At 47.6% G+C, this 12,774-nt stretch overlaps 1 protein-coding gene across 2 annotated transcripts in view; it reads right to left on the reverse strand.

Moving 5' to 3' along the window:
- The window catches only part of LOC137424551 (tetraspanin-4), a 430,033-nt gene that overhangs the window by 99,630 nt on the left and 317,629 nt on the right, over positions 1-12,774 (reverse strand). For both annotated transcript variants that reach the window (XM_068112126.2, XM_068112134.2), the window contains exons 5-6: positions 10,914-10,988; positions 10,666-10,767 (exon numbers count right to left, since the gene is read on the reverse strand). In XM_068112126.2, coding sequence (XP_067968227.1) covers positions 10,666-10,767; positions 10,914-10,988 — 177 coding nt within the window. The remainder of the gene's footprint in view (positions 1-10,665; positions 10,768-10,913; positions 10,989-12,774) is intronic.

Below are 12,774 nucleotides of genomic sequence, written 5' to 3' on the forward strand. Positions count from 1 at the left end.
TTTGGATGGGTGCATTAGTGGAGTGAAATGGCTGGGCGTGTGGCCTGTTGGTGTGTGTATGGTTAAATGGCCACACCGCCACTGTTAGTCTGTCAGCCAGGTGAGGCCGCAGGTGGGCTCTGGGAGCCAGTAGAGTTGTCCAATGGGGCCCGAGGATCCGGAGGACGGACCCGGGTAGCCCGACGCCAGAGAGGGCGGTAGTGGGGTGAGAGCGCCAGAGGGCCTTCCCCAGGTAGATGGGTTAGGGAGAGGAGTAGGTAAGCTAAGCTCGGAGGCAACTACAGTGGTGGAGGTGTGCAGGTGAGCGGACCTGCTGGGAGCGCCACCGGACCCAGCCCGGAAATTGTGCTAAGGCACAGGGTGAAGAATCGGGGTAGTGAGACCCCAAATTGATGAGCACCACAGACTGGTCAATGGGAATTCGGTTCTTAGAACCACATAGTGTAAAATGGTCAATGGTTTTGCAGGGAAAGATCCCGGGTAGAGTAAGAGTGTTAAAGTCATTTAGAAGTATAGTTAGGATTGAAATCTCTTCGCACCATCTACATACACTCACCAGGGTGACAAGACTCCACACCACCGGTTTGTGCAAATGTTTGGAATGGTGAGACGCATCATGACGTGGGGGTGACATTGTGCTTGTTTGTTCCATCTCTTCCTCCTTATGAGGAATTGATGAGAAATTGGACTGATGGCAAATTTGGTTAGAGAGATTGTGGACGAATTTGGTATTAGGGGAGATATGGGGAAGATGAGACAGTAGTGACGAATTTGCAAATGTGTAGAGTTTTGTGAATATGGGGTAAGGGCAAGGGTAGGGTAGGTGACAGGGGGGGGTGACGTACGGAAGGGATGAGCTTTCTCCACTCGCTCCCATGCGCACCTCACCTTGCATTGCCTTGTATTAATGTGTACCCTTGTGACCTTTCCCCGGTGCTAGCTTTGTCCTTCCTTCCCCACTCACGGCTTGTCTTTTGGGTCCGGGAGGGGGGGAGGGGGGAGTGCGCAGGTAGCCGCCGCTGCACAGCCTGCCTGGACCGGTACACCACATTATGGACCGCACGACTTGCGGCCGAGCACCACTTTATGGACCACACGTTTCTGTGGCCAAGCACCACACCCTTATGGACCCCATGTGTTGGGGCTTGACCCCTCTGCTGGGACCGGCCATGATGGCCAGAGAGAGTCCTTTCTTGCAGACCACGGTGAGGTGGCCCCCTTTGCCATACAGGTGGACCACCCTTTGTTGGCCCCTGTTGGCCCTAAATAAAAATGGACATGTTGTGTGCCTTTTTATTATTTTCAAATAGGCAGCAAGCCAAAAGACCAAGAAAAACAGCAAGGAACAGCGGACCAGCAGAGCAGGGGAAGCAGGAGCTGACAACCAGGTCAACAGTTGGTGTTTTTTTATTGAAATTTGTGAAATGAGCACTGGATGGTGCTTTGGTGCTTATTGGTGCTGATTGGTGCTTTGTAATGCTCTCATGCTCGGGGGTGCACTGCAATATCAATTGTGCATCCCCGGGCATTTGAGTATGGTGTATCGGTGCAGTGCAGTGCATGCTCCTTCCTCTTTTCAAAAGATATTTTGTCTCCCAAAATGACAGGTCCTGGGTTTGCAGTGTAAATACAAATAAGTGTTTTGTAAATAATGCTCCCCACCGTATATGTATAGTTTGAAGACCATTCCGCAATTCGGTTATCCTGTGGGCGTGAGTCTGTTAGGTTGGATGCAACGTAGCAGGCGGGACATACTTAGTTTTTTTTTTTTTTTTTTTTTTTTTTTTTTGTATACAAGATCGAGGCTCGTGAAAGAGCGAACATTAATCACACAGAAAGACAAACCGACACATAAAACATATAACATAGGGAGCGGTAGACAAGATGGGGAGAGAGGGGGAAGGACACAAACACAACATTTGAGAGCAGGGACCGAGAGACATGGAGACAGCGAGAGATCTGAGAGAGGGCGAGGGCTTTGGGGGGGGGGGGCGTGGGAAGGGGGCAGTGGGAGAGGTATAAAACATATGGACACTGCCAGGACTTCCAGGAAAGAAGTTGGAATTTCAAACAAGGTGGATCTGGGGTGAATTAGCGGGGGTAGAAAAGATCAAGGTTTTGGATGGGTGAAGATAAGAGATGGTGGTGAACAGCTGTTTTAAAGACCTGGAGGGAGGAGTGGGATTGAAGGGAGTGAGGGAGTTTGTTCCAGAGGCGGGAGAAAAGAGGAATGAAAGAGTGAAGGTGAGCGGAGAGCCGAGATTTCGGCAGTTTAACCATCAGAGGGTTGCTGGCAGATCTTGTGCGACCTGTAGGAATATTTGGGGGACAGAGCACAGAGAGAGCTGGGGGTGCAAGGCCGGAGAGGAGTCGGTAGAAGACAGAAAGACCACCTACCTGCCTGCGGTGAGTGAGTGAAAGGCCCTCAGAGATAGCTTCATCGCGGGAGATTCCAATAATTCTGAAAGCTTTGGTTTCAACAGCGTGAAGCTGAGCTAGGTGTGAGGCAGGAGCACCGGCCCATAGGGGAGAACAGTATTCCATTGAGCTGCGGATGAAAGCCTTGTATGTGGTGAGGAGCTCAGGTGTGCCGAGGAAGGAATTCGCACGACGGAGGATGCCCAGTCGGCGACTGGCTTTGGAGGCCAGCTTGGAAATGTGGTTTTCCCAAGAAAGATCATGGCAGATAGTGAGACCCAAAATCTTGAGCGACAGAACTTCTTGGAGAGGATTGTTGAGAAAGTAGATGGGAGGGTTGTCCAGTCGATCTTTTCGGAGAGACATAGTAAGAGTGTGAGATTTGTCAGGATTGAAAGACATGTTCCACTTGTTTGACCAGTCTATGATTTTGTCCAGGTCTTCAGAGAGTGAGGAGGCAGCAGACTGCCGATCTGAGGGAAGAGGAATGGAGCGGCAGAGAGTGGAGTCATCAGCAAAGAGATAGAGAGGATTTTCGAGAGAGTCAGAGAGATCATTGATGAAGACCAGAAAAAGCACGGGGCCCAGAACACTGCCTTGGGGAACTCCAGCCTGAACAGGAAGAGGAGATGAGAGAAACCCATTCAGGGCCACACGTTGACGACGACTAGAGAGGAAGTCCGCCAGCCATGCGTGGAGATTTCCATGGATACCAAAGGAGGAGAGTTTGGTGAGCAGAGCGGGGTGCCAGACCGTGTCGAAGGCACGTGATATGTCGAGGGAGACAGCTCTAATTTCCTGTTTGGCATTGAGGACCTCCATCCATTGTTGAGACAGCAGAAGCAGCATGTCCAGAGTAGAGTAACCTGGTCTGAAACCAAATTGATGATCAGAGATCAAGCCATTGGAGAAGAGGAAAGATTTCATATCAGAAGCAATGATGGATTCCATGACTTTGCTGATAATTGGGAGAAGGCTGATTGGTCTGTAGTTGCTAGGATCTGTTTTTGCACCTTTTTTGTGCAAAGCGGTGATGTTGGCTGATTTCCAAGCAGATGGCAGTTGACCTTGAGCAAAAGAGAGGGTGAAGAGAACAGAGAGAGGGTGAGATAGAGCAGCAGAGCAGGATTTTAGGACCCGTGGGCTGATGCCATCGGGTCCAGTTGCAGAATCAGAGTCGAGGGTTGACAGAAACTTTTCCACCTTGTCAGGAGGAAAGGCCACGGAGTCCAGGAGCAGCAGGGTACGACTGGGTATGGTGGGTACAGAGAGGGATGGGTTTGGGACACAAGATTTAGAGGCAAACACAGAGTTGAGGCATTCAGCTTTTTCACGTGCAGAGTCAGCTGTGTAGCCGTTTGAGGTAAGGGAGGGGATGGAGGGGGAACAAACACCAGAAACGGATTTGACCAGACGCCACCAGGATTTGGAAGAGGGAGACAGATAAGAGAGTTCGGTCTTGAGAACGGAGAGATATTGTTTCCTGGCTCTCCTGAGGGTGGACACACACTTGTTTCGGGCTTTGTGAAAGGAAATGAGATTTCCTTCCGTTGGATTTGCTTTCCAGGAGACGAAGGCAAGTTGTTTCTGGGCAACAGCCTCACCACAAGATTCCGTGTACCATGGACGGGAGGAAGGGTATGACAACTGAAGACGAGATGGGATAAATCTGTGCATGAGAGAGAGCAATTTACTTTGGAAGAATTCCCAGGATGAGTTGATGTCAGAGGTGGTAGAGATGGGAGACCAGTCCAGATGATTGATGGCTGCTTGAAGACCGTGCCAGTTGGCCTGAGTGAAATGCCAGACTCGTCGACGCTGAGCAGGCTCCCTGAGGATGGTCAGAGAGATGTCCACTTTAACAAGGACATGATCAGATGATCCGATCGGAGCAGAAGAAGAGCAGCAGACATTTTCAGGGAAGTTAGTCATAACCAAGTCCAGAAGAGAAGATGTTCCGTTGACTGAGATCCGGGTCGGGAAATTGACAGATTGTGTCAGTCCCAGTGAGTCGCAGAAGTCCTTTGCTGAGGAGCCATGGCTGGTGAGAGAGGTACCCACACCCAGCCAACTGGCATGATGACAGTTGAAATCACCACATATGAGGAAGAGAGAGTTGGGATGAGTAGATAGAAGTTGGTCCATATCATCAGACAGCGAGATGTAGATGGAGTCATCACTGTTTGGTGGACGGTACAACACACATATGAACAAGAGGTGGGAGCGAAGGGGAAGCCGTAGCCAGAGATATTCCTGGGGGTGAGGTGGAGAGAGTGCAGTGCAGGGCGAGTGAGGAAGAGAGTTTTTGATAAAGATAGCAACCCCGCCTCCAGGACGAGGCTCAGGTCTATCATACCGGAGGAGGGAGTAGCCCGGGAGAGATACTATGGAATCAGAGACATCATAAAGGAGGAAAGTTTCTGTTAAGCAGATCACGTCTGGTTTGACAGAAGCAACCTGTATGGAGAGATCAGTTAAGTTTGAACGAAGGCCCCGGATGTTTGAGGTCCATACCGTTAATGAAGAGGAAGGGGGAGCATCAGATACAGAACAGGGGGGAGGAGGGGTAGGGTAAGATGTGGAAGAGGTGGAAGAGGTAGGGAGAGCTGTTGAAGGTGTGTCAGAGATTTCAGAATAGCTCGGAGAAAGGGAAGGATGGGGCGGACAAAAGGTTTGATGGTGATTGGGTGAGCCACAATGAGGTGTTATTTGAGGAGGGGGAAGAGCAAGGCAGAAGGTTGGGGGAGATGGAGGTGAGAGGTTGAAGGGGGAAGAAGCGGGGAGGACGCTTTGAGGAGGGGGAGTGAGAGGGGGGAAATTGAGAAGCAATGAGGGTGGGGAGATTTGAAGGGGAGGGGTGAGGGGGGAGTTTGGGAGGGAAGGGACAAGGGGAGGGATTTGAAAGGGATGGGATATGGGGGAGATTTGGAGGGGAGGGGTGAGGCAGGAGTCTAGGAGGGGAGGGGCGAGGGGGCGTCTTGGCGGGGAGGGGTGAGGGGGTAGTTTAGGAGGGAGGGGGCAAGGGGGGAGATTTGAAAGGGATGGGTGATGGGGAAGATTTGGAGGGGAGGGGTGATGGGGAAGATTTGGAGGGGAGGGGTTATGGGGAAGATTTGGAGGGGAGGGGTGAGATTGGATTTTTGAAAGTTGTTTTAAAATGGTCGCACTCAAGGGTAAGGTTAATAGTAGAGGGCTACTACACCTGAGTGTCACATTAAGTGAAGTTATTTCGGGCCGTGACGGCCCTAGGGGAAAGACGGTTGCTGTGTTATGGTTTTTAGAACCTTCACTAGTAAATTTTAGTAAGTGTTTCCCCTATAAATGACCCCCTGTAAATATCCCCATCAATTGGCTTTGTTAAAGATCGCACCCTAGTTAGTCCATGTACAACACGTAGCGAACCATAGGACCTCTCCGTAGTTATTTCATTATTGTGTGTTTCAGTTAAGGATCTGTTCCCAATAGTTGAATCTGCGTTGCATGAATCAAATAAGATAGGCCCCATTCCGTCCATTTTGCTCTCTCCCTCTCCAAATTGTGATACTTCGCTTGCCAGCCGCGTTCGCTGCCGTTGCATTGGGCTGTTTTACTGGCACCACGCCGCCATAAGCCATGCGGTCAAGCCGAGGAAGAAGGGGGTGGAGCCACCAGAACAAGGTGTGGCACGTCGACTCGTCAGCAGAGGTGGAGTCAGCACGCTCTTACCGACCAACCAGCGCCAAGGTGAGCCAACCGGTAGGCGTGTCATCAGAGCCGGCGACTTGATTCTGACACGGACAATAAAAGCAGCTGCGAGGGACTGCTTGGACAGATGAGTGGGAGGAGTGAGGGAGCTGAGTGAGAAGAGGAGAGAGTGAGTCGGGTGAGAAGGTTCGGAGAAGACGTGATCCGGCAGATGAGTGAGGTGCCCGACGAGGATACGGAGCATTGTAAAGAGGAGAGTGGGTCCGTTTGATGGCGACAATCCCGCGCTTCATTCGCATTGTCCGACCGTGTGAGATACGAGACCAGAAGCTGCCGCTGGCTGTTCACTTCCAGCCCGGAGTGTGGACCTGGAGCGGACCTCAATGCTGTGCCTCTGCCCGAACCTTCCAGCCCTGCTGTCCCACCTGGACCTTCTCCCTCTTCCAGTCATTCCTGCCTGCTATTCCCCTTTCGTGTAAGTCTGTGTGTTTGTCCTGGGGTATAATATAAGACTGTTTAAGGCTGCCCTGCGTCCTGCTTCTTCTTCTTCGTCCTGTATATTACTTTCGTTTCCTCTTCCTTTGATTTTGGTGTACATAATTAATAAATGTCTGTTATTTCTTACCTTTGGTTTCTTCTTTCCCCCGATCGCTTTTGTCGCGTCTCGAATTGAGTACCTGTGGCACGATTCGGCCAACGTGCAGAATCGGGTTTGTCAATTGCTAACGGCTCGAATCGCGGATTGCTAAACCGCTCGGCAAATACCATATTGTCAGTGGTTCGAGCGGTACTTGTCTCCCTGCTTTGCGTAGGGATTGGTGAAGGTATTCGGGAGAACACCTTGACCAATAACCCTGACCAATTTCACACCGCAGAGAAGCGTTATAAGTAACAGGACTAGAGACGGCCAGCTTAACAGGCCAAGGGGATTAACCCCCCCCCCCCCCCTTGCTAAGGGGAGTGCCATCTCTGAGATCTGTAACAATATATATATATGTAAAACCCCAGTGAATTTAAATCTATAGCCTGACAGATTTATTTCATCTAGCGTTGGTGTAGTGTGCAATGATGGGCCAAATGGCCTCCTCCTGTTTCAAGGTTCCTTGTTATTCCTTGATGTAAAACTAGAAGAAAGGAGGTGTGGGTCACAGTAAATTATGAAAAATAAAATAGAAAATTTAAGTGAGGGGAAGGTGAAAAGTAGAGAAATAGAGGTTATAAGAGATAAGAGCGGAAATGGAGGAAATGCAAAGGGGTATGGGAGAATATAAGGGTAAATGGAGATGAAGGATGTATGGGACATGGGAGTAGGGAGGAATGGAGAGTTCAAAGTTCTGCCACTTGTCATCCATATACATGGGATGCAGCTGGTTCCAATTGCATCCAAATCATTCATTGAATCGCCATCTTTTTTTTGTCTGCCATAGTGCCGGCATGCAGCTCCTTGAAAAGATAGCTCCTGAGCATTAATGTCAGCTGACATGACAGATGCCTTGAAATACCCTTTGAAAATAAACATACAATCTCCACAATGCAGTCAAGGCATCAAAATGGCTGTACCTCACTGGTAGAAATCTAACCACATCCCATTCACAATCATTCCTTCATGCTGTGCAAACTCTTAATGGAAAAACGAAACCCTTGCCCTCTTCACCTTTTGTGTTGTCTACAGCAATGTTGCCTCTCATTTTAAAAATACAACAATGTTGTCTCTTGTGTCATTGGAGCAAAAAGACTATGATCATACCTTAATGTGTGAGCAATTTATACACAACAAAATGCGCACCAGACCGAGTAGACGAGCAACATCAAGACACCTGTCCAATCCTTATCACTCATTGAGAAAACCAGTGCGGAGTAATCGATATACCTGTGGGATAGAATCACGATGCTGTTCTGTCCGCAAAAAAGGTGGTCAATCTAGATTACCTATAGATCCATTATCCGTATAATTCGATATCGATCCTGGGTTTAACTGACCAACAGCACACGTCTCACACAACTAACTCGATTCCCGGCCCTCGAGCTCCACCGGCTCTCGTGAATTGATATATTCAGCTCCAAGTCAGCTTTCCTTTTGTTAGGTAAGAGATAATCTGGAAGGACATCACAACCCGCACCTCAACAAGAGGGCTTAAATGAGACATGCAGGCCAAAGCTAAGAGGGCATCAATTACGCAAGGCCCGTTCCATTGATCTATGTGCGCATGCTGCTCGCAGCATCTTATGAAGTCTTTGTTCATCAGTGTGCCCAGGCTGTAATGCTAAGATGACCCATTGACCTTTCACTAATTGGCAGCCTAACCTCTGGCTTCAGTATAATTTAACATTTCTTTAGTGCTGCGGCAGAATTTGCCAGGAATCGAGCTATTGAAATCTCATACTGCGAGTAATTAAAAGTTATTTTGCTGAGAGCGGTCAGACCTCGTGCTGTACATGCATCTTGATGTTCAATGGGACTATATGTAGTTGGCTCTTTACAGGTAATTGCATGATTTTCCAAATGCGATCAAAAGCCTTGTGGGATTTCCATCAGCATTTCCATAGCTATCGTGACAATGCTTTAGATTGATATATTGTACAGTTGAGTCAGCACTGGTAGTTGAGTAAAATGAGGATTACATAAAATGAGACATTTGTTTTGTCTTGATGGCACTACATGTAAAAAACATCGGGGCAATACCCCTGGCGCTCACCTGGTAGAACAAACAGTATACTGCACTGACTAAAGGTATTTCGAAGCAATTTCAATGGATGCTAGAAGACAGGGCAGCATGTAGAATCATACTAATATAATCATACGACTTTAAACAAACAAATTTTAAAATACCTATTTGGGGGGGGGGCACCCCCCCCCCCCAACCCCGCAGTACACCCCGCATCCCTCCTCAGACCCCAAATCTTCTAATGCTTTGAACAAACAATGGTACATCACGGGTGATTAAGATTGTGCTGAAGTTTCCGTGAAATTGTGTATGTAGTTTCCGAGAAAAGAGCAAATACCTACTTTGGTGGGGGTGGGAGGGGGCGGTGGGGGTGGGAGGGGGGGTGTATAGTGTGACATTTTACATGGTGTATAGTGTGCCATTTTACATGGTGTATAGTGTGACATTTTACATGGTGTATAGTGTGCCTTTTGTCTCAGAATAAGACAAATTCTCTCAAGTTCTGTCACTCAAGCTTTTGGGTCTCACTATCTGCCATGATCTTTCCTGGGAAAACAACATTTCAAATCTGGCCTCCAAAGCCAGTCGCCGACTGGGCATCCCCCGTCGTGCGAAGTCCTTCCTTGCCACACCTGAGCTCCTCACCACATACAAGGCTTTCATCCGCGGCTCAATGGAATACTGCTCTCCCCTCTGGGCCGGTGCTCCTGCCTCACACCTAGCTCGGCTTCACGCTGTTGAAGCCAAAAGCTTTCAGAATCATTGGAATCTCCCGTGATGAAGCTACCTCCAATGGCTTTTCACTTACTCACCGCAGGCAGGTTGCTGGTCTTCCTGTCTTCTACCGACTCCTCTCTGTCCTCGCTCCTCCAGCTCTGACTGTGCTCTGTCCCCCAAGTATTCCTCCAGGTCGCACAAGATCTGCCAGCAACCCTCTTATGGTTAAACTGCCAAAATCAAGACTCTCTGCTCACCTTTACTCTTTCATTCTCCTTTTTCCCACCTCTGGAACAAACTCCCTCACTCTCTTAAACCCCACTCCTCCCTCCAGGTCTTCAAAACAGCTGTTCACCACCATCTCTTATCTTCGCACATCCAAACCATGATCTTTTCTACCCCCATTAATCTACCCCAAACCGGTGCACCTCCTTCAAATTCCGTTTTCTTTCCTGAAATTCCTTGTAGTGTCCATCTTCCTTATCCTATGTATACCGCCCCAGCCCTCTCTCTTCCACAGACCTTCCGATGTCCCTATTCTCTACTGTTGTTTGCTTCCCTCTATTTGTCCCTCTTGTCTCGTGTTCCTTTTATTATATGTTCGATGTGTTAGCTCTTACACGCGCCCTGACTAAGTATACAAAAACGTCTCAAATCAAAAAAAAATCTTTGCCATTTAGATGAATCATGCTGTGCCATAAGTAGGGATTTGTAGGCAGTTACTCATAGCAAAATTCATGGCAAAAAATATTTATGTATTTTTTTTATAAGTGGTCTCCGGCTCCACAAAGAGTTCACGTGCAAGATTGAGATTGGAAAAGTAATAACTGAATGCATCGTGGTCAGACAGACAGACAGACAGACAGACAGACTGACACCAAATTTTGTATTTCAGTATGATGACAAGGACCATTGTAGGCAATGGACCAATAAACACAGTATTTGGAATCTGAATATGTGATACCAACATCAACAGCCAATCAGAATTTCCAGGCAACGAACTCCAAGGATACAAGAACACTTCACCATATACTCAAACAAGTGTAATACATATTTATAAATTAGTTTTTGACAAAATCACTGCTTATTTGAAAGCGTGCACATGTGCACGTTATTGTGGTTGCGAGGGTGAAGTTGAGTAGGTGAGTGGGAGAATGTTGTGGAGGTGCTGGTGTCTCACATCTGTCTGCACGATGTCCCAGGCCTTGGTAAGCCCTGCGTTTCCCTCTGTGTTGTAAAGGCGCATGCCTTTTGTGAGGTCACGGTGAGCATACTTGTCTATCTGCAAATAGACACAGCTGCAAAACCATCTACATATCATATAAGCAAAAAAATCATCCCTTAAAAATCAAATTCAAATGTGAATATACAAGAATTGTTATTCACAATTACTTTTAGAATACAAAATGTGGCCAAGTGGTGGCTCACCATATCTCTGCCGGTGATGAAGATAAAAATGCCAGTGAGCTCCAGGGTGAAAATGATGAGAAGAAGGATGAAAAACTGGTTGGGGAGAGAGAAACAAGATGGTGATGAGTTTTCAGAAAAGTGATCATGATGCCTCAAGCAACCACTGAGCCAAGCAATTAGGTCAAGCTCTTCATACAAGTGGATATATATAAAATTTTAGCAACATTTGGAAGAAAAAAATAATACTATGTCATAGTGCGGAAATTGTCAGAATGTCAAAAACCCTGGGGCTATCTGTGACTCCCATAAGATCAGAGGAACGGGGCCGGCTGCCAACTACTGTTGCATGGTTAGTCGAGCGCTTATCCTTATTCAATGGATTTCGATTGCCAGAATAAGTTGATGGTACTCTAACATGCCTAAGGTGATCAGTCTTTGCATTTGGGGCCTGTACAATTCAAAAGAACAAGTTTTGAGCTTGTTAAAAAAAAAGGAAGAAATCCCATCTTTTAATGTAAGACTAAATTTATAATTTCAAGGCACGGTATTAAGAAACATGTGCTAGCACTTTGTGTTCGGTGGGATGAATTTTAATGTATTTCTCGTTTATGTATATATATATATATATATATATATATATATATATATATATATATATATATATATATATGTATATATATATATATATATATATATATATATATATATATATATATATATATATATATATATATATATATTGTTACAGACGCGGATTAAAGATGTTATTTTACCGAGCGGTGGTGTATTACCGCGTCCGAACAGTTACTCCCCGATTAGAACCCGATCCCGCCCAAACGTTGGCCGGATCGCACCGCAGCTGCTCAATGAGGGAAAAGACTAAAACGACGCAATGCAAAGAGGAAAAGGAATAAAACGAGAAGACGTACAGACGAGTAATGGGATTTATTATTTACACAAGCAAAAAGGAGCAATCAAGGTTTATTTACAACACATAAGACGCAGGTAACACAGTGCAAATACTAGCTTATAGTTATACAGACTTAACTTATTCCCAGGACAGAACAAACAAAGACACTGACTCACGCGGGGAATTGCAGAGTGGATTGCTGGAAAGAGGTGTGTGGCTGGAGGGGGGGGGGGGGGGGGGGACGGCACGGAGCTGGCTGGAGCTTCATCCCGCACGGGACGTCGGGCTGGACCTCGACGGCCGCTGATGCCACCGGGCCTGTCGTGTGCGCGGGATCACGGGTCGGAGCTGCTTGGTGGAGCCGATGCACTGGTGGGGGGGTCTGGCGTGACGGGTTCTCTCCTCCTTACGCGCTGTTGCTCTGATGACCCAGCTCTTTTTCGTCCCTCCTTGTCTCAACTCAAAGTGCATCTCTCCCAGGAACACCCCCGCCGTGGGTTATATAGGCCCCGCCCCTCAACCTTTGCGAACCTCTCCCAAACGTTCTCTCCCCGCCCTCTCAAGCCAAACCCCTTGTTCATGGTTGGTCGAGTGGGGCTGGCTCACTCCTCCCCTCTCTGACGAGGTGGGGACCCGCCTTTCTTCCCCAACCCTGCCTCGTGGTCAATGGCGGATGAAGGGAAAACCGCCCAACATGCAGTTGGCAATGCGAATTGCAATTGACGAAAAGGGGGGAATGGAAGTGTTGGGAGTGGGAATGAAGGGAATCTATCTCTTTCACTGGTGCAATGGAGTATTTCAATTAATGGGAGACACAGCCTTACTCTAAAAACACATAATAAGAGATAACTATCAAACAGAGGTATTCTATTATTTGGCTGATGTGTATGCTTGTGGACTAATTATGGGATGCCCTTTCACCTTTACACAGCTCCGGAGGTAGGGGGGCGCAGAATAACAATAATAATA

Source organism: Myxine glutinosa, chromosome 1, assembly GCF_964187855.1.
Source record: "Myxine glutinosa chromosome 1, kmMyxGlut1.1, whole genome shotgun sequence".
Taxonomy (NCBI): Eukaryota; Metazoa; Chordata; class Myxini; order Myxiniformes; family Myxinidae; genus Myxine; species Myxine glutinosa.